Below are 27962 nucleotides of genomic sequence, written 5' to 3'. Positions count from 1 at the left end.
AGGTGGTCTCCTATCCAAGTACTAACGAGGCACGACACTGCTTAACTTCCAAGATCAGACATCAGGCTTGTTCAGGGTGGCATGGCTGTAGACCATAGACTGTGGCTCCACTGAGACATGTACCCAGGACCTTCTGCGTGTAAAGCAGATGTGCTAACCACTACACTATGGAACCACATCCAACCACATCCAAAGTTTTTAATTTTGATTAAGTCTAGTTTGTCCATTTTTTTCTTTTTCTTTTGTCACTTGTGTTTTTGGTGTCATATTTAAGATACCACTGTTTAATCCAAGGGTGCAAAGATCTCTAAATTTTATCCTAATAGTTTTATAGTTTTAGCTCTTACACATAGGTCTATGAGTCATTTTGAGTTAACTTTTGTATATGGTGTGAGGCAGGGGCCCCACTTCATTCTTTTGCATATGGATATCCAACTATCCCAGTATAATTTGTTGAAAAGACAATTCTTTCCACACTGAATTGTTTTGGCACCTTTGTTAAAAGTGAATATACAGGTTATTTTTGAACTCTCGATCTATTTCATTGATCAGTATGTCTATCTTATGCCATTACCACATATGGTTGATTATTGTAGCTTTGTAGTAAATTGTCAAATTGGGAAGTGTGAGTCCTCCAATTATGTTTTCTTTTTCAAGATTATTTTGGCTATTATGGGTCCCTTGTGTTTCTGTATAAATTTTAGGAGCAGCTTCTCAATTTCTACCAAAGGAAAGAAAGGAAAGAAAGGAAGACAGAAAGACAGAAAGACAGAAAGACAGAAAGACAGAAAGACAGAAAGACAGAAAGAAAGAAAGAAAGAAAGAAAGAAAGAAAGAAAGAAAGAAAGAAAGAAAAAGAAAAAAGCTAGTAGGAATTTAAGGGTTGCATTGAATCTACAGATCAATTTAGGGAATATTGCCATTTAACAATATTAAGTCTTCCAATAAGTCTTAACAATATTGTCTTTATGAACATATAAAATAAAAAGCAATGAGCCACACTATTTTCTGATATTTCAAGACAAAAATACTTATATTTCCTTATGCTCTTTCAAATACTTAGCACACTGAAAACACAAGATTTGAGGATCCCTCCCCCCAAAAAATAATATGCTAAAAGCCACAAAGCCACAAAGTATCTTTCAATTTCAAAGCAACAAATTATGCTTTATTTCCAAAACAACTTAGCACTCAAAGACCTAAGACCTAGAGACTTAGTCAAGCATAGCTGGGGCTAAGAGGGATGGCAGAGGCTCGGTGACATGCCAGGCCCCACTGGCCTTGGCTTATTCCACTTTAGTAAAGAAAAAAGGATGGAATAACCAGATCTATTTCCTTACCACAAATGCCTCAAACATGACAAAATAAAGTATTCAGAAATTATCTCATATCTTCTTTTATGCAAAATGGCCACAAATCATTCATAAGGGAAATGAAATTTTTGCATCGGTACTAGAATAGGGAACCAGAAATTTTACATAAGATGGACTTGTTTGTAACAATCTGGTTGGAAGAGGAGAGGCAATCATAGTAAGTCTTAATCTACCATTTATATGACAAACACTTCACTTAAATTTGTTTATGTATGTGGCAAGGGTGGTAGTGATGGAGATTATAGGGGTGCTAAAGGCCCTCTTAGCTCTCCTTTGGGTTGCTACTACACCTACCAGACTAAAGACAAAGAATAGGATAACTTTAAACTATAATATATAAACTATACAATTAACATTATGTAGTTAAGTAGGCAAAAAGCTAACCAAAGGTACTCACTTTAAAGCCTAGCATCAACTCTGACCTTTTCAACCACAAAGCAAAGCTCCCACTTTCAAACATAATTAAATGCCTACTATATGTGCCAGGCAATGATCTGTACATGCATAACTCTAATGCTCTCTCATTCCTACTCTTTCAGGTAGGAATTGTCACTCCCATTTTACAGAAGAGGAAACTGAGATTTACAGAGACTAAGTACTGTCCAAGATCACACAGCTAATAAGTAGCAGAGCTAGGATTCCAACCCAGGCATCTTCAATGCCTTATCTGGTGCTTTTCCCACTAGTCCAGTAGCTTTCCAAATATTCCAAATCTCCTGTCCATGCTTCATACCAAGACTTCAAGGAACAAAAGACACAGAAGGGCAGCCAAGTTCTACTCCAACTCTGTTCTGAGTGGAACTGGTTTTCCTAGGCCAATTAAAACAACATGAGGGGTGGGGGGAAACAGGCAGAGGTGGAGAAGGGGAGAAAGAGAGAGAGGAGGTGAGAAAGGAGGAGAGGAAGAGAGGGAAATGGGGGAGAAGAACAGAGAGAGAAATATGATTAAAGACAAAGATGGACATCATTAAAGAAGTGTGTATGGGAGTTCACCTTGCAGCTAAAAATGAACCTGAATAAAAGCAAGCAACCCTCGCCAACAAAGATAAGATGATTTCAGTCAAAACCACAAACTTTTTTTTCCTGATGATTTCCATTTCTCCCCTGCAAACAGAAGTTAAAATATCATTTAAGCACTGCTTAATCATTCTCCAGAAATTCGCTGTGGTTTAACTTCTTATATTCTGACAGCATCCAGCACGCTCCTAGAAAACCCTAGAAGGGAACTAAAGAGACCATCAAGAGATTGTCTTAAGTTGGGCTAAAGTTGACAAGAAAGCAGAAGGAAACTTTCAATAAGCACAAGGCTCCACTTCACCAAGCCGGAAGTTTTATATTAAGTTCACTGGCCACCTGTTCCTTCAGCTTTCCAATCTGACACCTAATTCATGCCATGGCCATGGCTCATGAACAGATTCCACTGAATAAGACGCCAGACCAGAATTTCACTCCTGAGGACTAGGGCTTTAAGACTACTGGAATGTGCCTAGTAAAGCCTTGGGGGTGTCTGGGCAGCTGAAAGCCTCCACGAGGGAATTCAGTAAGGACAACTGCTTTCCCTCAACCCGAGGCTGTGAATTTAAAAATAAACCTCCGTGACCTTCATGCCTTAAGAATTATTTGGGAAAGAATGTTGTTGAATCCAGCAACTATTTGCCCCATTGGGGTGAACCAGAGAGAGAGAAAAAGAAAGAAATGCTTATACCCCTCTCAAGGAGTCTGATAGGACAAAAAAGATGAGAGAAATCCCAAGTCGGCTTTCCCAAGAGCAAAGGCTCATAAACTACTGTGTATTTCTATATGACTTGGATTTTCCGATTTTAAGAAGGATATTAGAGCATGTGCAGCATCTATGAGGTACTGAGATTATGTTCAGTATGTAAAGTATTTTTAAAAGGAAAAACTACAGTGTATCTATAAAGCAGTTTACTTGCAGGCCCTCTGTGCACTGCCTGTCTTACTGGGGACAAGAATTTGTAAACAGAAGGCAGTGGGGAATAACGGTTTCCCTGACAGCCTAGATACTGCGGAAACCCCCTTCTCAGTGATCCCATTTCTCAACTTGATTAAAATAACTACCACCCAGATTCTTGGAAATTGCCATTTTCCTTATTCAATTGGGAGCTTTATCACCATGGCAGTGCAGCTTTTCTTTACAGCTAAAGAGCTACAGGATTTCAGCATTATTCTCACCCAAATGATTCTTAAGACCTGATGGTCAAAGGGAACAGCCTAAGGGCACTTCAGAAGGCAGTGGCTCTCCCATTCATTATAGCTGCTGGTAGATACAGCAAAGTAAACAGTGCATAGAGCAGAACTGAGATGTTTCCACAAAATCACCTTGTGGAACTGACTCTCTGAAAGGTTATACTACCAATGCCAATTAGAAAGTGGGCATGGGGCTTGCAGTCCTACCTTTGTGCACACAAATCCCCCTACCACTACCACCTTTCCTCTCTCTGTTAGCAATAAAAATGTTATAAATGACATGTGGGGTGGCTCCCTCTCTGATGTTCCTTTACACACAGCAAAGGATGACAGCCAGGGCCTACTGTAGCTATTTGTACTTTAACCACCAATCTGGAAAACTGTTACATTAGAAACTGTTAGTCCAACACCTGAGGCTCCACAAGTCAATCATGGTTATTGACGTTTTTGTTTTATTGAAGGGTTTTAGTGGTTCATTTTTCTGTGTTTTGTTTTCTCTGGGGCAAAGGAAAAACATATGGGCTGGAACTAACCCATTTCCCTTCCTTAGGATTGAGTCAGCAAGGACCCTTCCTTAGGATTGAGTCAGCAAGGACTACAGTTTTGACCTTTGTTACAATGGGATGTTTTAAAACAACAAAAGCTGAAGGAGCTGACAATACTTAAGGGACAGGTTGGAGCAGGGTAGCAATGACCAGAACAACTGTATGCCCTTCCCAGCCAGAAGCCAGAGACTCCTACTGCCTCAATGTCTGAAAACACTTAATGCATAAACTTCTCCCAAGCCTGATGAATTGTGTGATTTACATGCAGCAAGGGCTATCCTTTGCAAATCATTTTTCTAATTAGTTATTTTTTTTTCTGATAGTCCCCCTGCTCAAAAGAAATAGTCGAGATGGAGGGAGGAAGAGAGTGGAAAATAAGGGGAGAGAGGCGGGAGAGAGTTTAATGCTTACCAATAGCTCCTAGAAGGAAGAACACTGGGAAGGAAAGGGAGGAAAGGGTATAAAGAACCCCATTACTTTCAGTGAGTCAATACAACTGGACCTTGAGAAAACTCTACCCTGGAAAAACTCCACTTTGACCTATGTGAGGACCAAACTAGCATTCAGTGCCCTGTATTTTGATTGTTCCAAGGTCCCAATGAACAGTAACACCATCCCTTCCACATCTGTGACCAAATCAGGGCAAAAGAAATTATAGCCTCACTGAGGTATCTCTCCAGATACACATACTACCTTCTTTACTCAAGTTAAGCCAGGGGGTACTGCAAGCCCCTTGAACACAGGGGTCAACTATGTATTCCCCAGCACCTAGTCCTGTGCCTACAGAGTAGAATTCAATGTTTATTGACCTTAAAACTGCCCTTCTGTGTTCCAGCTGGTTCCTACGCTCACCCATCTCCCTTGTCTCAAACCTCTAGGCCAGTGACAGTGATTCCCAGTCCTTCAAGTGGTATAACACAGCCTGTTAAGTTTCCAGACTACCCCAAGAGATTTCAAACACATCTTTGAAATGGAGCTAATTTTAACTCTCTTAAGTTCATATTGTCTAGCATTTTTAAGGAAAGGAAATGAAATCAAACTAAACAAAAGAAAAGTCACAATTCCCTGAAGGCTGAGAAAAAGAAAAAAAAAGTTAAAAGTTCTTACAAAGGGCTGCTCCTATTCAAGGCTTTGAGGGCAAGCAATGTGATTCAGAGGAAAGACTATGAGTCAGGAACCTGGGTCATGGTTTCAGCTTGTCATTAACCAGCTGTGTGATGTGGGGGAAAGTGTCCTTTGACATCGCTGGGTGGGCTCTGCTCCTCATCCATCACTTTAGAATACTATGAATTTGGAGCTGATCCAAGAACCAACTAAATATCTGGAGCTAAACCAGTATTGGTTAATAGGTATAACACGAATTCATTTCTAACTGGCCCAGCACAAGCAGAAATTTTCTACAGGAAAATGACCTAAAGAGGGAAAGTCTTTCCTAATTAAGAAAAGAAAGGATCTTCTATACAAGGGATAAGAATCAAAAGTTAGTAGAGGACCTGAGAGGAAAGTAAAAACTATGACTACAGAATTTAAATGAAGACGACTGTTAGAGGTCTTCCCCTCCCACTCTATTCTCTCTCCTTACTACTCTTTCAAAAATCCTGAACTCTGAAAATAATTAAGAAATGCAACACACAGACACACAAATAAGCTTTCTATACAAGAGAACTGCTGAGAGCTAGAAAACAGGTTTAGAAGAAGAAAATAAGGATTTACAAAATGGAATAAGACAGAAAACAAAAAAGTATACATAGGAGAATCACAACACACATTTAACCACACAAATTTGACCAGAAAGAAAAATAAACATATGCAGAGGTTTTCTCACAACTCCACTAGATGAAGTTTTACGTCAAGGTGAGGTTATGTCCTGGGGTGAACATGAGATGACAGGACTTGAATCTGAGACGTCAGCAAGTCTCAGTTCCCATGCGCCTCTTGCATTGTAAGCACCTGAATTATGAATATGAGTCTAGTCTTTGAGATTACTTATTTTCATCTAAAATGTCCCCTAATTACAGGCCAACTATACACAAAACCATGTTTATATACTTGATTGATGGGTCACTTAAGATATTTTTCAAGGATAATTTTGATTATTTGGGATTTTCACTTAATGTGCTGCCTTTAGAGCCTAACTTCCTACAAGAGGTAAGATGAGACTTCACCTTGTGCGGAAGGGAAGGGGAAAGAAAACAGATGTGGAAATCCTTCCTAAACGCTAAAGACAATATAGAAAAGGGCAAGAAAGAGACAACAAACTTAGATTTCTGGTCACTTCCTTAGCCCTTGCAACTTGGGAAAGGAGGCAGTAGCTTACAAAAAAGCCCAGAGGCTTAGGGCGGATCATTCAGTAGGTCTCTTACTCATGACCAGGGAAATACAGTGGCCAGGCACTTGCTCAGAGCTTTCACTAATAACACTCCAGCCCTGGTACTAAAGTCACTGTGACTAGCCCAGCCCCGAGGATGCCTGCTGCTTCCCTCACTACTGTATATTTGGAGGACCTGGGGCCCCTCTTCTACAGCTTGGTTCACGCTCTCCTGGAATGCAAGAAACCTCACTACCCTCAGACAAAGACTGAGAATATGGATAACTTCCTTAGTCATAACCCGCCCCCACTCCACAAATAGGAACTGCTTTGTCAAAGAGTAATAAGTTCCTCCGAATGAAATAGATTCCCTTGCTGACATTCAACTAAGGAGACACAGAGCCTCTGTGCTGTGTCACATAGAGAATAAACCTGTGCCTTTGCCTCCAACTGGTAAAAAGATGATGCCTAATGTGAACATTTAGTCTAACAAGGCAAAGGCCTGACTCTGCTAGCCCTAGAAAGTCACACTTGGAATTAGTGATCAGGAAAATAAAGCTACACTCAACATTTGCCATAGATAATATTTACTGAAAAAGTCGTAGATATTTCCCGAGCACTTATGTGCCAGGCACAGTTCTAAGTATTTTCTACATATTATTAACTTGTTCAATTCTCATTACAATGCAGGGGAAATGGTCCTATTCTAACCCTCACTTTCTAGCTGAGAAACTCTGGCCTAAAACTTGCCCAAAGTCACACTAAACTGTAGAGCAGGGTTCAAGTTGAGATCAGCCCAACAGGTCCTTCAGGAACTACTGTTTTGGACTGATTTCATAAACACAGGAAGAAAGAAAGGCTAGTAAAAGCAATCACCAAAAATTGGACAGATTTTATTGTTTTTTTTTTCTCCCATCTCTGCATAAATGAATGGCAAAGCACGATTAAGTCTCTCCTAGTTCTATTTTGCTATCTGTTCTTCCCCCAAATCCCTCAAACGACACCTTCAGCGGCTCTGAAGTCTTCCCACAGCAGCTTAAGGAAAAAAAAAGAGAGACAGAAGAAGGCCTTAATCAAAAGCCCTTTTCTTCTGGCAAACAAAAGGCCTTGGTATTTCCACAGACAGACTAGTTTTTCTTAACCCTAACCAAAGATTCTTTGGCAGAGAAAGAAATATGAAAATGTTAGGCTTGGGGGAATGGCTTGTGCTTTAGGCTTTTGTGTCCCACTCAGTAAAGCCAGCCCACTGAAACACAAACACAGCGGCCCCTCAGTAACTCTAGGCCAATTCAGTTAGCTCCAGGATCTAGGGAGAAAGAGAGCAGAGTTCCCATTCCTGATGGTCTAACCTCCCCTGAGGGTTAAATCATTTTAAAAGTACACTAGAAAAAAAATACATCTGAAGATATAGACACATAACAGATCAAATTCCGATAGTGAAAGAAAAGCAGTGAGGTAGGGGAAGAGGACAGAAGGCCTAGCTTCCGTGCTGCCCACCCCAAATAAACAATTCAGAGTTTAAGCACTTTCCTAAGTAAACTGTTAAGATCTGGCAATTGTTTCAAGGGCTTACTCCACTCAACACTGGGTTTCAGAGGCATAGTATGGCACTGAATGGCCTTAAGTGATCGACATTTTCCCAACAGGGTAGAGAGAAATTAAGTCTATTTTATATAACAGACCAGTAAGGGAGGAAAAGAAAGGGAGACAGTCTGCCAGAAGACAAGCAGGCCCCAGCAGCACTAATCCCAGATACAACTAGACCAAACTCAGAATCTGCGACACTCCATCCTTTGAATGAGCACAATAGCATTACTATAGCAAAGTGCCAGAAGCATTTACACCTAGTCAACAGCACCCTCCCCTTGCTGTCTTGCCCAGGATATCATGAACAAAATCCAGTATGAAGGCATCTCCTAGCAGCCAGGTCTCCATTACAATGGGGAACAAAAGTAGCCAGGTATGAGGAGTCTCAGCAGGCTTAGAATCCCCTTGCAGTGAGCAGCCAAAATTAATGTATGATTACTATCTATAATGGTGACGACCCTCCCCGCACCCCAGGTGTTAAACCATGAAGTAATAAGGCTCCAAGTGGCTCAGGATTCTGAATCATCTCTGACTACCCTGGAAGTAGGTCCTACTTGCTCTCAGGCAGTATTAAAGGTCAATAGAGTAAAAGGCACTGCTCAGCCAGGCTCAACCACTGGAGAGTTTCCAACGTCTGGCATATAGTAGGCTCTCACATATATGTTGAATGAATAATGAATAAAACATTTAATCTTCAACTGCTATAATCAGTTCCTTCCTACACCCAAGGAGGTAGAAGGAGTGTCAGAGAAGAATTCTAGATAGTAGAAAGAAAAACTTTTCTTTTCCCTGGCTATCAAGCTTTTCTGTACAAAGTATAATGAATGCTCCCTTCTATATAAAATTCATTACTCAATTGTTCTCTCACAGAAAGGGAAACAGGCCACACTATCTTGATCACGGACAATGGTTCTTCTGCAGCTGGTGTGCAACATACAGAGTCCTCTGAAAGATGGCATAGTCAGGGAGATGTCCACTGTAGCAGTTTTTGTAACAGCAACAACTTGGAAACAACCCCAACAAGCAACAATAAAAGAATGGCTAAGTGAAGCCATTATCAAAATCACAACTTAATAACTTATTATGACTAAGGAAACACTAAAAAACTTATTTGTATATGTTACTATGTGAAAGATGCCAGACACAAGGCCATATGTTATAATATTCCAATTATATGAAATTCCACAATAGGCAAATTAGAAAACAGATTGGTGTTTGCCAGGGGCTGGGGGAGGAACATTTAGGGGAGTGCTGAGGGGCGAGGGAGGTGGATGGGGAGTGACTGCTTAATCCAAATGGATTTCCATTTGGAATCATGAAAAAATTCTTAAACTAGATAGTTGTGACAACTGCACAACCCTGAAAATGTACTTAATGTCAATGAATTGTATTTTTTATATGGTAACAATAACAAATTTTATGTTATATGTATTTTACAATAAAAAAAGGATTGGAAAAAATACATATACAATCAGGATTACAATTATGTACAAGTAAACATGGACCAGAAAGGAACACAGTCAAATCCCAATATCTGTTCAATTAAAATGGGACTTAATTGATGCTGGACGACAAATAAAAATCAGGAAAGAAAAATAAAAATGCCAGAAGCACACAGCCAACCCTAAAGCCATAATCACAAGCCTGCAAATAACTGCCTACGAAGTGGGGGACAAGTTACAGAGCTCACAGAGGCGCCAGAACAGCAGGTGTGTGTGCTATGGGGTAAGGAAGAGAGGTCTCAGGCCCTCCGAAGCCCAGTACTCTCTAATCCCCCTTAAAAACACTCCCTAGGGCAGAGGAACCATCTGTTTCAACCAAGCCTAGAGCCCTATAAGCATATTAACTCTTTCAGTGCTGACCTCCTACAGATGGGCTTCTCCCCATATTAAATGCTTTTAATTTTTAAAATGCCTCTAAATGTTAGAACATAAGCTCTCCAATGGAAGAGACTTGTCCTGTTTTCTTACATATTCTTAATGCTTAGAATAAATTGATATTAGTGGATACTCAATAAATGATTTTCTGACTGAATACATTAAATGCCTTTTCCCTGTTTCATCTATGCCTTATTTTCTAAAATCTCCCTCTTCTTGTCATTTGTCCTCAGAGTCTGACCTGGTTTCCTCAAATTCATTTGACCAATCAATATCTGTCAGCTTACAGTACGGTATAACTAGTCTCCTCACTGTGTGGTTTATTGCTGGATCCCAGTGCCTAGCACAGCAAGCATGGCAGGTGCTCATACATATTTGTCTAATGAAAGAATGATTCACTTTAGTCACCACACCTCCTAAGTGCTCAATAATGAGCACTTAAACTTGATGAGATATGAGCTAGGTCCTGTGAGAGTTGCAGAAATATAACGTCCATGAAACAGTCTCCTCAAAAAGCTTACAATTTTAATAGGGAGACAAAACTAGAATGTGGAAAGTGATATGTCAACATGAACAATGATAATCAAAGTTTTCCTGGAAAAGAAAGACCTGAAGTGGAGAAACAGAGAGATTTCAGTTAAGTGTAAGGACCAGGGCATTCCAGATAAAGAGAACTACACAAGAAAAGGCCAGAGGAGAGAATGAATGAAGTACTTCAAAGCACAATGGAGACATGGACTTGTTTGGAGCTAAAGATGTTCTAGGAAATTATGTGAGACAAGCCTACATAACTGGGGCATGTCACAGCATGAAAGGTCTTTGAGTAATAGAAAATACTACAAAGTAGCTGGTAGTGTTAACTGGAAGAGAGAGACAGGACACAGCGAACAAAATATGAGGTAACTATAGTAATTCAGGCATGAGGTGATGAGTGACTAGACTAGAGTCATGGCAAAGGAAATGGGAAAGAAAGGCCAAACTTAAGAGAAATTCTGAAGAAACAAAAGAACTTGATGACAGATTAAAAACGAGGGTTGTTGAAGAAAAAAGAGTCAAAAATATCTCCAGGGTTTCTGATCTCGGACACTGGAAGAATGTGAGCACAACTGTCAAAAATGGGGAATAAGGGAAGAAAGCCAAGTCTCAGCCTGGTTTTGAAAATATTGAGTTTGTGGTAATATCCAAGTATAGATGTTCTGCAGGCAGCTGGGGGGGAAAAAAAGACTAAAAATCAAGAGATTTTTATGGCCACAATGAAATATTATTCAGCCTTAAAAAAGGAAATCCTGTCATATGCTACAACATGGATGAACTTGGAGGACATTATGCCAGTCACGAAAGGGCAACTACTGCATGATTCCACTTATGTGAGGTATTTAAAGCAGTTAAACTCATAAAAGCATAAACTCGAATGGTGGTTGCCATGGCTGGAGAGAGGGAAATATGGGACGTTGTTGTTAAGTATAGGGTTTCGGTCATGAAAGATGAAAAAGTTCTAGAGATTTGCTGACAACCAACATGCAAAGAGCTAACAATACTGTACCATACATGTAAAAATTATTAAGAGGGTAGATTTCATGCTATGATTTTTTGCTATGATTTTTAAAAACACCTAAAAAACTGAGAGATTTTAAGCAGTAGAAGACAGATGTGGGACTGCGTGATTTCAAAGAAAAACTAAAGCCAAAAGAACTGGCTAGAGAAAGAAAAGAAGGTCAGGAGTAGCATAATAATAATGCCAGTTATGTTTGTATCATGTGTTTATGTGCCAGCACTGTGTTAGAATCTTTCCCTGCGCCATTCCATTAATCCTAATAATGTTATGTGGGAGATATTATTACCCCCATTTTACAGATGAGAAAACTGAAGCTCAAAGAAAGCGAATCACTTACCCCAAGTAACGTAGACACTTGGATTTTAACCCAACCCATGCCAGAGCCAAAGCTCGTGTTCTTCCCACCTCACCACACTGCTTTACTCCTCAGGAAACTACCAGAGTAAGAGTCGGAAGAAAGAAAAGACCCAGCAAAGGCAGACAAACAGCAATCATGATGATAGGTAAAGGAAAACTAAGAAATTCCCTCACTGAAGCTAAAGGAAGAGAATATTTTAAATAGGCAGGAAAATAATCAACAGTGTCCAATGCTAGCATTCCCACACGAAATGAGGTCAACACTCCAAATCCACCTGTAAAGGGTCACATAAAGATGAAGTCTTGGGCCGGTAATGAAGTCCAGAGAATTTCAAAGAAACAGAAGCCCTAATCAGAGCTAAATGGGCTTCTTCTCACCCTCTTTTCACTGACAGACACCTGGGGCTGCCCATCACCCCACTACTCCACAGGCATCATGCTGAAGAGAATCAACTGACCAGTCCCAGGAAATACCAACCCAAACACAAAGCATTGCACAACACAAGGCTGGGTTCAGCTTGAGCTGTGGGAGAGATGGATGGGATCTCCACCCCAGCTATACAGTTCAACGTAAACTTTGTTTCTAAAACCAAACTTCTTTTTGAAAGTTTTCTTATGCTTGCTCTCTTTACTTCTTTCATCCTAAACAAACTAAAATTAGGTACATACTGGTTTACCTACAGCCTCACTTCCCTATTAAGTGATCTTTTATACTTCTTCCAGAGTTATACTTCTCCCCCACCAAAAAAAAATATATATATATGTATATGTATATACATATATACACACATACACACACACATACACATATGTATTTAGTTTATGTCATGCCTCTGCCTGAAAAAATATCTAGTGTCCTGAAATGCCGACCATTATTCCTTAGTCCTTTATAACAAAGACTCGACTTTCCATTCTAGCCTCACCTCCCTCCCTAAACAACTACCCATTCTCCCCAGTTTCCTACTTTACAATGCTTCTCATGCTTCCCCACAGGATACAGAGACTTTCGTGAGTCTATTCCTTTGCACAACCTGCTGTCTTCCCAGAACACCTTTTCTCCCTTAACTGGCAAACTCCTAGCAACTTCCAAATTCAGCTCCAACATTAATTCCACCGTAAAGTTTTCCCAATCACCTACCATGCTGCCCCTACTAATCACCCCATCTCATTCTACAGGGTACCTGCCATAAATATACATTACACACACACACACACACACACACACACACGTTACATTACATATATATACATATACGTTACATATATGTTACATATATATACATGTTACATATATACATATACGTTACATATATATATCTCCCCTCACTAGACTGTATATAGGACTGACAATCCTTCAGGAACAGGGGCTGTCATTAATCTTTGTATCTCCACTGCCTTGCTTAGGGTCTGGCATACAGAAGGTTCTCAATGAAAGAAAGGAAGAAGGATATGACAACTTCCAGTGAAAGATACAAGAAGCATGGAACATTACCAGGGAGTGAAGTAGTTAGTTGATAACAAACTGTAAAAAGTGATCTTTCAAATCAAAGGACTTCAAGATACATCAAACCAGAAGAGGTTCTTGCTACTCCACAATGAGCAAAAGATGCTCTTTAGCAAGTAGTGTGCATTCAGAGGGAGTATCTCCAGTTGTTGTAATGAGTAACACATACAATTAGGATTACTAGCCTGGGGTTTCTCCAGAAGAACAGAGAAAAGAAACTGAAACAGAATATCGCAGATAAGAGCCTTAATCCCTTAATACTAAAGCCTACTTCAAAAAAAACCTCAAGACCTAGGACAGGAAAAAAGTGATCATTTATTTATACTTTGTTAGGCACAAAAGCGCCCTCTTTGAGGAAAGATAGTGTAACACTCATCTCCAATTAACAAAAACCACAGAACTATCCCCACACATTTGAGAGTCCAAACTGCTAAGCACTACACTATGGAACCATATATTCTTCACACATTTCAAACCAGCAGCAAGAGAGGCTAACCCGGACGTGAACCTGTGCTGATGCCTCTCTTCAGCCTCTTCAGTGACAGGAGTAAGCCTAAAAAATATACAATTAACGAGAGGAGAAACTTTAACAGTACAAAACTGTCAAGCATCCAAACAAGCACAGGATTTACTCAGGGTCTATAGGTGCTCAGTGCTGAAAAAGGTGTTGGCAGGTCTCACCCCAGAAGCACTAAGACTCCCAGATTCCTTGTAGTGAAGAGAATTACCCCATTGTGATAGGTTTGCTTAAGGGCTTGGGAATAGGAGGAGCTGACAGTTCTCACTGTAAAGGATGCAATCCAGTTGGTGACTCAAGCGACTTTCCACTATCCTGGCTGCTGCAAAGACATTCTTATTGACCCTCCTGCACACAAAGTCCCACACATGTGCCTCCTTCTCTCAGGCCTCAAGCTAATCTCCAAACACCCACAGTCTATCGTCAGTTAGAAAATCCCACACTGTCTGCTCCAGGATGTCAATTCCAAGTCAGAAACAAGATTGCATTCTCACTGAGTCTATAATTTGACCCTGAGGCTGTCAGTCTAAGTAACAGAAGCTGATTAGTACCTGACTACAATATATTGATTTAAACACACAGCACCAATTCCATTTCTTCCAGAGGCAGGCATCTACCCACAGCAACACGACATAGTAGAATTTGTCAACCTATTATATCAGGTTAAGCTGGCCCAATTTATTAGCTAGGGGCTAACGCATTAACAGCAGGAAAAGAAAAAGAGAATCTCAACCTCATACTAATCTGGGGTTTCAATGTGGTATTTCTAAATAGCATTGATTAGGTCATTTTTGGTACCAAAGTTTCCTGATCAACAATGACAAATCTCTCCCAGTACAAGAGGAAAAGGTACTATGGTTGGGAGGATCAATGAAGCCATTTAAATGTCTGGAGTTTCTGGGAGAAAAGCTTCAGAGTAAAACAGTGCAGTGATGTGATGATGACATGTGGGAGCTGCTGACTAAGTAAAAGAGACACTTGGCACCTATCCCATGATGAAATTAACTGGATAATAAAACATCTGAACTAGCTAGCCATTAGGCCTGAAGACAGGGCTGTCCCTGGATGTCAAGGGGCCAAGAGCTATCAGAGAGGTATTCATAGTGTTACAGGTAACTTTTAAAAGTGAAATAAAGTTCAAAACCAACATCTAGAGCTTTGAATATATGTATTAAGGCCAGTAATTCCATTTATAGAAATCTATCCCAGAGATGCACAGAAAAAATTATTTATAAGGATGTTCACTATCATGTTCTAGTAGTGAAAAATTAGAAATGCACAAATCCACAACTGGGGAATGTTAAAGAAATGATCCTTCCACTTGAGGATCGGCTGTTAAAAAATGATGTTGTAGACAAATACTTTTAACGGCATAAAAAAGTGCTTACAAAATAACAAAGAGCAAGAGAAAGAACGGTATTACAACAATAACAAATATATAAAAACAGCATTTTATATAGATATGGATAGAAAAAGTCTAGATGGAAATACAAGAAAATATTAACATAGTAATCTATAGCATGTAGGTAGGTTTTGGTGGTGTTTTGTTTTTCGTTTTTCCATGCTTTCTATAAGGACAAAATAGTGCATCTACTTAATGGCAGGGGCAAAAAAATATCTATTTTTTTTCCCCTAGCACTCTTCATTAGCCATATTGAAGAGAGAAAAGAACATCCCCATCCCCTAAAAAAGGACTCTTCTGAGGGGTACTTGTCAGGTGTGAGGGCTTGTCCTTCTTGCTCAGACATGGGAATAGGGGCCAGGTTTCTAGGCTGGATGACTAAGTGGATGTTCAAAGTAAAGCTAATAAGATAAAGATGATTTGACAAACACATCAGAACTAATGGCACCTAACTGAGTGCATGCCTTCTCATTAGTTACCTTGTTCAATTAACAATGTTGCCACTGCCAAAAATATACCTGGAACCCAGCATGAGGAACTGCTTACAGACTAGGACCATCTTTCTGATGTTTTCAAGAGCAGTTTCCATTCTTTCAGAATGAATTTAATGTTAATGTTTCAAAACAGCCAGCCTTGGATAATATCATTCTGTAGGTATAACTACAGAGTTTCTTATGGGAGTCATAATCTGGCACTGAAGAGAAAAACCACAAAAAGAGGTTTTATAGATTTATACAGCACAGGCAGCATTGTCAGAGTATTTTTTTAACCTCCAGTGTTGACTACTGAAGGACATTTAGATATATGAGTTTAGTTCAATTCCTCAAATGTTTCTTAATATGTACCAGAAAGTATGCTAGGTGAAGAAGATAAAAGAATAAATGAGACACAGTTCCCACCTTTAGCAACAGTAAAACTACTAAGGTCTCCTGGGCTCTTACGCCCTACCAGATGTTAAATTTACCATTTCATTTAATCCTCATAACATCTGGAGGTAAAGTCTACTATCATCCCCATTTTACAAATGAGAAAACTGAGGCTTACAGAAGTTACAGAAAACTTGGCCCAAAGAGTAAAGACTAGCAGGAAAATTAAATGTTTAATAAAACAACTTTAACAGCAGTTTGTCTTGTGTGATATGCTCATAGTATGTTTAAAGTGCTGTGACAACACAGATGAATAAAAAAGGAATAATTCTATCTAGGAACGCAACAACAGCAACAACAAAAACTATGGGAGGAAATGAGAATGAGCTCGGCACTAAAGGATGAATACAAGTTTGGTACAAGGAGAAAGGATAACAGTCTTGGTAGAGGGAGCAGGACAGTCTATGCAAAAGAAGAGAATGATGAAAGCGCATGGGTATTTTGGGGTATTTTTTTTAATCATTATTCATAGACTTATCACAAGTTTTTCTTAGCAAAGGCTAGAAAACCACTTTCTCATCATTACCACCTCCTTGCCGCCTCCCAAATTAATCTCCAATTACCAATATTTGGGCTCTGCCAAAGAGCAGAACTTGGGCCAACAGTTTGACCAGTCATACCTACAGGAGAGGTCCACCTGGGCAGAAATTATTCAATGGCTATGGTTTTTGTCAGCCTTGAAAAATAAAAGTTAAAGCCTTCTAGAAGCAGTAGCAGCAGCAGCAGCAGCAGCAACGGAATATATTGCACAGCAACTCTGGCATCAAAGCACCAAAGAGTCCCTGGAAACTGGGGACTAGAACTTTAAAAGACTTCTACAATGTCTCCATTCTCCCACTGGGCTCCCTTCAGCAATTACCCACTAGATGGAGGAATGGCTGCAAGCTGAACCATGTCAAGAAAAGCAAAGTCAGTAATTAAATGAAGAGGGGAGCCAACTACCTTTCTGTCAGCCTCTCTGGTACACACAGAGATACAAGTAAAACGAAAAGCAGCAGCTATTCACCATAACCAGGGGACACAGTGGGTGAAACTCAACACACAAGGGAGTTTGACAAAGGCAATGGTTTGTATGTAATCACATGGCAGCCCAGGGTTCTCTAGAATGTTATTTGTCTAAGACCTATAGCAACATTCTAGAAATTATAACAAAGACTAAACTAAAACAGCCACATGCCCACTTCCCAGGAACTCTCCCATCTGGAAAAGATTCAGGAGAGAAAGAAATCAATCGGATGCTTTCTTTGGGTAAACAAGACAAACTGCTGTATATTATCTGTAATATTATATACCTTATGTCATAAAGACTATTATACAGTGTATATAAGTGAGTGAAGAATTAGAAAACAAGACACAGCTCAAGGAGAATAGTGTGGAGCAAAAAGATCTACTGCCCTCACTCCAAAGCACCAAACTGCTACTCTCCCTCAGAGAGGAAGGTGCCCAACTGTGTTTTATACATACACATGGTCAAACATGGGTATTTTCTCCCAGCTCACATGGTCCCCAGCATCACACAGCAGCACAATACAGACATTTTGGCTGCTATACTCCCAGGCACTATTATGTCGTTAGCAGAACAAATGAACCCTGCTCCATGCCGGCCAAGCCTTGGGTATACCACTGTAAACTGTCTATGTTATGGGAGTATTATAAGAGCTACACTGAATACATGTAAAGTGCTTAGGACAGTGCCTAGTCTATAACTAACATTTGCTGAATGCTTACTGTTATTATTAATATCACTAATTCTGTTGTCTTCCAGTCTAAACCATCGTAACTATCCCATGGTGAGATCAAACATGTGAATGGGTGATGAGGGCTACAACTTCCCAGTCAGACAGTGACCTGATCCAGCTTATCCTGGACCAAAGCAGGCACTGTGATTCAAATAAGTCTCCAGGATGGGCAGAAGAAAGAAGAGATAGAACATTCAGTGAATTCTGACTACATATCAGACACTAAAGTAAATGTATATATCTTCTTGTTTAATGCCTATAGCAGTAAGTGTTTCAGAGTTCATCTTAGTGGTACAGAACCAAAATAACATGGCAGAGAGCCCATGTCTGGAGTGGAGTGGGAGCTGTACTGCTGTGGTCTTTTCTCTGATTTTGGCTCCATACGGAACACTCCCCATGATGGCACATCTAATCTGTTATTCATTCCTATAAATGTTATTCATTCATTCCTAGTAAAGACAGGGCAAAGGATGGAGGGAAAAAAATAATCATACAGGTGGACTGAGAAAATAAATGATTGCCAAGCTAGTTTCAATATAGCCTCTTCTAAAAGCAGAAATAATTTCAAACCTCTACACCCCTGAGAAGATCAAATCAAGAGCTGTTTGTTCCATTAGCCCCACTGAGAAAGTCAGGAGAGGTGGAGGAGACTGGGGACCAAAACAACTCCTATTTAGGAAGTAAAAAAGGATTCTTTCCTCCAGGCATGTTTTATGGGAGGAAAACGAGGCCCCCACCACCACCACCAGTCATACCTGCCTTTTGTTCCTGAAGCACATATGGCAGAGGAGGAGAGTTATGAGTGGTACAGTTTCCTGAGAACGTCAGGAATCTACTTCTAAACCTGATCTACACAGGCTGTGGCCATCCTAGTGTGGTTAACTGCTCCTCTAAACACTGACACAAAGGGGAACCAAAAGGAAAAATTATCCCCCAATCCTATGGATAAGTAAATTTCCAATAGTTCCATCCACCACCTGTCTATCTTCGAAAAGTTCTGGGCTTTTATCAGTAGAATAACACTAAGGGTAACAGGGAGCCCAGTGTCCAAGGAGAGGAACTGTTTCTTCTACTGAAGGAACATGCAGGTTAATTAAAGTTTGATAATCCTTCCAGGAGTTTTGTAAACGCAGGAGGGAAAAGGCCCCTGCTATTAGGTGGGCATCATGCCCAGGAATACTGAAGGATCCCTCTAAGACAAGATATAGGGCAAAAAAAGGGGGCTCTTGTATGGGACAAGGGTACATTCTTACACCTCCCTTTGTTCCCCCATAAGGCCCAAGAACTAGAAGAGTCACTGAGAAGGACCACTAGTTTCTGTCCCCCATCTCTCATCATTCTCCATGAGTCTAGATGAAGAAACCCAGACTCTCTGCCCTCTCAAAACTTCCTGTGACAGGAAAGCAACAGTTAATGTCGCTCATTCTTGCTAAGACCTGTCTGATGCGTGATGAGCTTAGAGTCCTGAATCTAAAAGCGGTTGGCTCCAGCTGTCGGAAGTTCTGAAAAAATATCTGTATGGAATGCGGAGAGAAAATGGAAGAGAAGATAACTGAACAGTACTTTATAGCTGCAAATCCTTTTGTGGCATATAAAGGTCTTGATACATATGACCTCTTAGAAATAGTTTTTCAACAGATAAAAAAGTAAAATATCTATTGACCCTGGTGTAACAAGAGTCCAGATCTCCTGCCATTCCCCTCAATTCTAAAGAAACCTACTTTACAACATTTTCCTCTACCTTCCCCTACTCTCTCCACACCCCACGGCTGCTCTGTATACAGAATCCTGATTGCTAATGAAAAAAGGAGGGTTTGAGCACCTTCCTGAACAGATGGAAATAAGACCACCTCTTAATTGGAGAACGGGAAGTAAAAAAATTTCATTCATTTTCCTCCTTAAAAGTCAAAAAGAGCGTTTCATCATCATATCTGAGAGCATTTTTCTCATCTACAGTGAAGAGTTTCCAACCATGCAAAACAAACACTATCCTCTTTAAATACTATTTTAATAAAAAAACACCTCCTTTTTAGTCATTGATTTACCCTTCATAGCAGCATTTCTGGCCTATCGACCTGCCTCCTCCTCCCCCACAACCACTCCTGACTCCCTGTTCTCTCCAGATGGGCCTCTGACTCACTGTAGACACAGGCAAGTGGAAAACCTGGCCCAAGAAACCTAATTACACCTAGGTGAGGCTGCAGAGCCTGATGGCAAGAGCCCTCCACCCACACTGTCTAGGGAGTACCCTGGCCTCTGCTGATCTCACAACAGCAGGAGACATTTCTTCAGTGCTCATTCAAGCCAGAGAACAGGTTGCAGCTGAAGTCGCTGAGAGGATTCCCTCCTTCTCACCCACGATCACGTTTACAAACTCTTTCTCTTCTATGTAATTGCCTAAATGTGGCCAGCATAGAGTAAGAGGGCTTTCTAAGCTGCTAAAGGATTGATGAAAAGTAAAGACCCCATACAATAGACAACCACAGTCAGTGCTCGCACAATGGGCAAGGACAAAAGGCAGGGGGCCAGAAGGTTTGTAATACCTCTAAGGTTGTTGAGTCCCTCCAGGAACTTCTGGTACTTGTAAGCATTCATGCTCCGGCCCAGCTGTGTTGGTTCAGTGGCTGGAAGTAGGCGCCATGGAGCACTGACAGCTGAGAAGTGAGACTGATCTCTACTACTGCGTCTCCTAGCCCCCAAGGACTGGACTTTAACCACATTTACAAGTGACGTCACCAGAGAAGCCTCATTGCATTACAGCCCTTTGTGTACCCTCATTTGTTGCAGTGAGCGGAAATACCTCCCTAAGAGAGGCCAGCCTCTCCTTTGTACAAATGAGACAAGAGACCACAACAGCCCCTGCCTATCATCTGCCTGCTCATCTGCCACCTTCTCTCTAGACCCCAGCCCAGGCTCCACTGGGATTACTGCTCCTCTGGTTTAAATTCTAGGGAGAGAGGCTTAAATGCTTTCAGGACACCAGTTAGGGGCTCATCTAACATTTGAGAATGAAACCTTTAAAGGGCCACACTTGCCACAAAAATGTAACCATAACAGGAGCTCTTGGGCAAATATCACATGGCAATGGGGCAGGTTTTACAAAATAAACAACCAACTCTGCACTCTCCTCACAGCAGTCATGTTTACAGACTGGAATATAGCCACACACACACACACACACACACACACACAGGAGACACTGCACATCAACACAGTCCAAGGCAGGGAGAGGAGAGAAGCAGAAACTGTTAAGTTTCTGAAAGCACAATTCAAGGAGGCAGGACCTTCTCTATAGATAGGAAGAAACTGCAGCCCAAACGACCATCCACCTGCTCTCTACTCCAGGGCACTATTTCACTTAGCTGATTTGTATTTGGTGAGTTCACTAGCTACTACAAATTTCATTCTAGTCCATTAGCCTCAAAAAGATGAGCCCTTCCACCCCCGCCACCACCCCATTGTTATAGGCTCTTAGGATAAGCTACAGATTATAATCAGAGGAGAAAAACATGAAATTTCTACAACATGTTTGTTGTAAGAAATTCAAAGTGGTCCATCTAAGTTATTATAATCATTTTTGAAATGATTTTTAAAGTGGAAAAAAAACCTGTAAATTTTCATTTACAGATGAGAAAATAGAGGTTAAGCAATCTATCGAAAAGTCACACATCAGGCCAATGACATAGCATGGAAAGAACCTAGGTTTCTGAAACCTGAGCTTGGAATCCTGGCTCATCTGACCTTGGCATCCTAGAAAACCATGGGCAACTGAGTCTGACTTTATTGTATAACCCCTCATAAGAGAGATGCCCCTCTCCCAGGTTTAAAATTTTTCAGAGCAATCTGCCATGCAGGCTGCTGTTCAGTGACTTGGAGAAGAACTGAGTGTGCCAAATATAATGTTCCACAAAACTCCCAATTATGCAGGTTAGATGCAAGTGGAGAAACTGTAAGTAACATTGTGAAAACAAAGAGAAAAGGGAATATAGTATATGCCTGTTAGAAAAGATAAGGCTAAATAATATTAACAGCTATTAAGATAATGGGAAGATAAAAATTTAAATGCTACTGGTCAGTCAACAGTACCAACCAGGTAGCCAGCCATTATGTGCAGATCTGAGTATTTATTAAGAGTCATGGGGGACACAATACATGATTTCCTGTCTTAAAGAACAATTTAATGGGCAAGATTAAAAGGCCAAAAAGGAGTTTAACACTTACAGAGCATAAGTTAGACAGTGAAATACAGTTTAAAAAAAAATATATATATATATAGATTTTACAATATACTACTGTGAGAGTCAGTATCTCTGAGGTCACCTAGTTCAACACACCAGATGCTTTTGAGTTCTCATCTGTGAAATAAGGCTGTGGATGAGAAAGACAAACATTAAATAACAGTTCAGATCATGTTTGTCCATTTCCTGGTGTTATTCCACCATTTCTCCAGAAGAATATGGATAATAGAGTATGGTAGAAAGAACTTTGGTTGTAGAGTCATGATACTTGTATTTCAGAGTCTATCTCAAGATACAACTTTGCCACTAATTAGCTATGTGAGCGGAAGTTCCAAAGTCCTATAAAATGCTAGTTCTTAACTTTTTTTTTTAGGTCTCAAACTCCAGTGAGAATCTGATGAAAATTAAGGATACTTTTCCTAGAAAAAGGCAGATATTTACCTACCCACAAACTTTTGTTTACAAGTGGAGAGAGGTCAATGAACCACAGGTAAAGAACTTCTGAACTGATCTCTAAGACCTCCTCTGTGTCGTAATCTGAAAGCAATTAACACAGTGCTGAATCTAAGTGCTGAAAGAACAAGGTGTAAAGGAAGATCCATCAGCCAGAGGACAGCTGCGTCCTCTTGCTTTAATGCCACTGTAAAATTCTATCAGACACTCCTCCCACCTGAGGGAGGAAAAGCAGCCCAGACAACAGCCAGGAGTCTAATGGCAGGAACAACTGACTTTTTAAAATAGCCACTTGAACTAAGTGCATTTAAAAGACAGCACATGCTAGTTTGTCATTTCCTCTGTGTGTTTCGCCATATCAGATAAAAATTAAACAAAAACAAGGATGTTTGGAATGATTAAGTGAGTGACGGTTCCAATATGAGGCTCTTAGGAAAGGGGGTGGGGGGTACAGTGGCCTGGACTCCAGTTCTTGCAGACGATGGACCTTTCCCCAGAATCAGAGCATTCCAAAGCACCACAGTCTAACATGTCTATACGCCCTTGATGGCTGTTCACCTTTTATTCTTCAATGGGTCCCACAAGGGTGAACAGTGAGATGTAACATCGGGTGTAAGAGAGATCCTGCCCTAAATTCCAGACAGAGAGAGACAAAAGTGAAGGGCTTAGGATCTGGCAGTCCAACAGAGACACTCTCTGGCCAGCTGCTGACAAAGGGGAAAAGAAAGCCCTGCTGTCTCCAACAGCCTTTACCAAGGCACAGACACCTAAGAGCTGAGTGGAACTTGACTGAATGCAGGCAGATCATGAAGTCCAGACTACAGTGCATGAGGTGTGGTCCTTAATGGCTTCTGACTCTATAATGCCGATGTCAGTTAAAAAGGAATACCTGCCCTGCCCTGGAGTGGGCTGAGGGATGCCACAGCCCAGGTAAAGAGAAGACCTGAGCCAGGTTCAGGATGTTGCTCCTAAAATAGGCAGGCAAATCTGCCAGCAGAGAGTTATAACCAAGGAGAAAGTTCTAGGCCCATGAGGAGAGAACTTGGAGTTCCCACAGTTCCCTCAAACCATCTAGAAATCAATATCTCTTATAATTCCTTCAAAGCAATCTCTCTCCTAAAAACAAAGGTCCTCTTCCCATAAAGCAATCCCGTCAGCCCCTCAGTGACACTAAATGTGGACAGCCAGTTGAAGGAATTCACCCAACCACTCATTCCACGTACATCTGTTGCACACTCACCATGCACCAGGCACTGACCTAGGTACTGGGAACATAAAACTCAGAGTCTAATAAGAGAGAGCATAACGAAAAAGGATTGCCTCTGTCTCCTCAGATTCAGAGAAGGGTCATGAGTGGTCAAACTGAGGGTATAGCAGACTTCCAAGGGTTCATTCTCTAGACCAGCCCTGAAGACAAGAGGCTCAGAGACATGAAAGGTAACTCTCCTCAGAAATACATCCATTTTCTTTGAGGCAGAACTGACACCCAGACAGCCAGTTTCCACTGTTACCCCACTATTACCCCAAAGCAGCTGCTGACCCAGGAAGACAGCAAAAATATCTCCGGTGACTTAAGAAGCCAGTAACAAAAGCAGGTGCCAGGTTCGTGATCCTATTCAGGGAACAACAAAGATCACTTTCTTCATTGTCTTCCCCTGGCAGCAGTGTCTGATGCAGAGAGGGGTTGAATTACACCTTGTCCCTCTGGTCTGCTAGAGAAAATGAGTTTGCCATCTGAAGAAAGAGTTGTGGCCAGGGCCAAAGCTCCCTCTGCAGGGCTGAGGACCAGAAGACAAAAGAAGTCAGATCTTCTATGCTTAGAAAGAGAGGACGGAAATGGCATGACCAAGGGAGGCCTACATGGAAACTAAGTGCTGGTTTGGCAACAGGGCCTGACAATGAGCCCATGCTTTTGGTCGCAGATCCTCAAATCACCTCTCGCTCCTTGATCCTTTTTTTTTTTTTTTTTTTTTTTGGCTATGTGGTCCATGGAGAAATGGGTGAATCCCATGAATCTTCTCCTCCCTACGGTGGTTATGTAATACTATAAAACTAGATAAGATAAAACAAGCTGATCAATTGGGAGGGAAAGCAAAAATACCTGCTCTTAGAGTGAATCTGTACCTTTATCACTTTATATTCTAGCCCTACCTAAAACTAAGGCTCCCTTCTAAGTTTATAAAATCATAGGATAATGTAAATGCCTCACTGCTGGGAATTCTGAGGACCTAAATAAAAGATCAGAGGCAAGAGTCACCTAGCACTGGAATGAGAATACAAACCTCTGGAAGAAAGAAGGGGAAAAAATTTGATTTCAACAAAAGCATACTGAAACAGCTATACGTTTCCAGGTATAATAGAGATCAACAGCTTCCCCACCTCCTCACAAGAATGGTTTCTCTCACCAACTCTACCAGGACCCAGACAGAGGATGTAGCTGCACTTCCAAGTCATTTAAAGCAGGGATCCCCAACCCCTGGGCCACACAGCAGGAGGTGAGCTGAGGACCAATGAGCAAAGCTTCATCTCTACTTACATCCGCTCTCCAATGCTAGTTATCACTGCCTCAGCTCCACCTCAGATCATCAGGCATTAGATTCTCATAGGAGCACCAGTCCCTGGTGCCAAAAAGGTTGGAGACTGTTGAACTAAAGGAAGGCGCCTGCTGAGGAGAGTCACACTTAGTTATTCTGACAAACCTGGGTGTGGGGGGAGGGGTGCTTGCTGACTCAATTCACCTGGCTCCTCCACCACCAAATAAAATAAGTCTCCAAAAAGACAGGCCACCAATTTCTGGCAGCATTCCTTTGTTGCTTTTGAGCAGAGGAAATAAGCAAAATAAATATTTTTGAGAAGTCAGATTCTAGACACTAAAAATAGTACAATGGAATTTTTCTCGGAAGCTGTCTTTTGCTAACAATGAGGTTATACATAAAAAAAAAAAAAAAAAAGTCCAAGATAGACTGTATAGTGTTGACTCCAGGATGGCAGGGTATAAGCTCTAAGAAACTTATTACTCTTGAATTCAATATAACATTCTGTGGGAGAACACTACATTGTTACAGAGATGCTAAAAGTACCTAATTAGCAGAACATCAATGAGGGTGTCAATATTTGTTTAATGAGAAGTGGGTACATATGTATCTGCTATCATAGTATCTCTACTTATCTATATGCTTGAAACATTCAAAATAAAAAATTAAAGCAATGGATGAAACTATCCATCAAATCTATAAATATGTAGATCCTTTGACCCAGTAATTCCACACCTAAGAATTTTTTCTAAAGATATACATATGCGAAGTGACACGTGTAAAAAAAATTTTCATTATAGCATTTTGAAAAAAGCAAGATTGCCAATACACTAACTGTCCATCAATAGGGAACTGGCTAAATAAATGATAGTATATTCATATAACAGGAAATTAGCATGGAGCAAAAAAAGAGGTCTCTATAAGCTAACACAGTTTTTATGTAGTGATATGGATGAAACTTCAAGATATAATAAGTGAAAAAAAACAAGGTCAGAATAGAGTGTATGTTAGCTCTCATTATATTTTTAAATAGAGGAAGAATATATAGAATTCAGATTCCATAAATACAAGGATTTTTACTTGTTTTGTTCACTGTTTTTCCCCAGAGCTTAGCATAGTACCTGGCATATACCAGGTACTCAAAAAAAATTTGCTGAATTAATTTCTTACTTCATAAGACGGGTGAATGAATAAATGCACATAACATGCCTGGAAGGGAGCACAAGAAAACGGATAATACTGATTGTCTTCAGGGAGAAAAAAAAGAATGGCTGGGATGAAAAAATGATTTCTCACTGTGAATCCTTCTGTACCTTTTAATATTACATAATGTGACTGTGTTACCTAGTCGAAAAATAGCTGGAAGTTTAAAAGCCCAAAATGTGAGGTTCTGAATCCTGATCCCAACACAGCCAATCATTCTCACTCAATCATTCATACATTTGACAAGGCTACCCTGTGTGCCTGCCCTCTGCCAAATTTGTAGAGCACTGAGATGAAGGGCTCAGAGTCTCTTTCCCCAAGCAGTTTACAATCTAGTGAGGGAGACAAGCAAGTGACCCAACACATAATATAGTTCAGCTGATGCTGATAAAGGTGCACAGAAGCATAGAAAAAAAAGCACGGAAGCCTAGGGAAGGCTTCTGAAAGGAGACGATGGTGGAACTGGGACTCAGGGCTAGAGAGAAGTAGATTGATGGGGACGGGAATGTTGCAGACAGAGGAAACACTATAGAGACGTGAGAGAACATGATACATTTAAGGAACTTAAAACAGTTTGATACAGGGCACTCTCAATCCTGGAAGAATGATGGCAGGACATGAAAGCTTTGCATGCCATGCTAAAGAAATCAAACTTCAGCCTAAAGACAATGGAAAGTCACTGAAAAGTTTAAACTTGGGAGTGACGATTCCTTTATGATCAGACATTAATCTTAGAAAGAGCATTCCAACAGTAGTGAAAAGAAGGGGAGCAAGGCGAAGGGAGGGGAACAGTTAGGACACAGTTGGGTTATATGCTGAGAAACAAGAAAATCTGAACTAAGAAAGTAGAATTTGGGATGGGAAGAAAGGAAGGGATGTGAGAGTTGTAGTAGAATTATACAGTATTTGATCACTGTTTTATTTGAGTTGGGGTGAAGTGGGGCAGATGGACCAAGAAAAGGAAGATTCTCAAGTTGCTTGTGAAGATAGTACCTTAAATATAGGGACAGGGGAGAGAAAAGCAGGTTTCCTGGGGTGAAGAAAGGTTTGGTTTGGAACATGCTGAGTAAAATATACCTATATACAACATCCCAAAGAAGTCCTCCCTCCAGTACTGAGAGATAATTGTCTGGAGTTCAGGAGAAAGACCTGGCTGGGAGATCTGGCCCAGCAGTTAAGCCATGAGTATAAATAAGGTCACTCAGAAAACTGCATAGAGGGCCAAAAACAAAATCCTTGAAAACATCTTTATTTAGGGAAGATAAACCTGTAAATGAAGAAAGAAAATCAGGGAAGGATAAGGTCACAAAAAGTTAGGGAAGGAGAAACTTTCAAGGAAGATAGAGTATTTTATATCAGTGTCAAGTACCACAGAAAGGTCAGGTTAAGACTAGGGCTGAAAATTACCATTAGATTTGGCAATTTTGGGGTGATTGGTAACCCAACAACAGCGATTCAGGAGAGTGGAAGGAGCGCTTAAGAATCTTGGGAGAAACAAAGAACATGTTTGTAAAAGAGGATTCTCACTTAACATCTCTTATTTTCCACTTCCACTTCCATAATATATCTGAGTGTTACTTTAAGTTAAGTAGGAAAATGCACATAAAATAGTGTTAGCACTATTAGGTGTTGTTAT

The 27962-nt window shown here is 40.5% G+C and overlaps 1 protein-coding gene across 12 annotated transcripts in view; it reads right to left on the bottom strand.

Moving 5' to 3' along the window:
* Window positions 1–27962, bottom strand: part of MACF1 (microtubule actin crosslinking factor 1) — a 293808-nt gene that overhangs the window by 218976 nt on the left and 46870 nt on the right. Inside the window, exon 1 of one of the 12 annotated variants that reach the window (XM_036232148.1) lies at window positions 20442–20996. The exons of the other annotated variants lie outside the window; for them this stretch is intronic. Within the exon in view, the coding sequence (XP_036088041.1) occupies window positions 20442–20493 (52 nt within the window). The 5' untranslated portion in view covers window positions 20494–20996. Of the gene's footprint in view, window positions 1–20441; window positions 20997–27962 lie in introns of those variants that run through there. 12 annotated transcript variants of the gene reach the window in all.

Source organism: Rousettus aegyptiacus, unplaced genomic scaffold (assembly GCF_014176215.1).
Source record: "Rousettus aegyptiacus isolate mRouAeg1 unplaced genomic scaffold, mRouAeg1.p scaffold_m13_p_1, whole genome shotgun sequence".
NCBI classification, from domain to species: Eukaryota; Metazoa; Chordata; class Mammalia; order Chiroptera; family Pteropodidae; genus Rousettus; species Rousettus aegyptiacus.
This window is presented reverse-complemented; position numbering and strand designations above follow the sequence as displayed.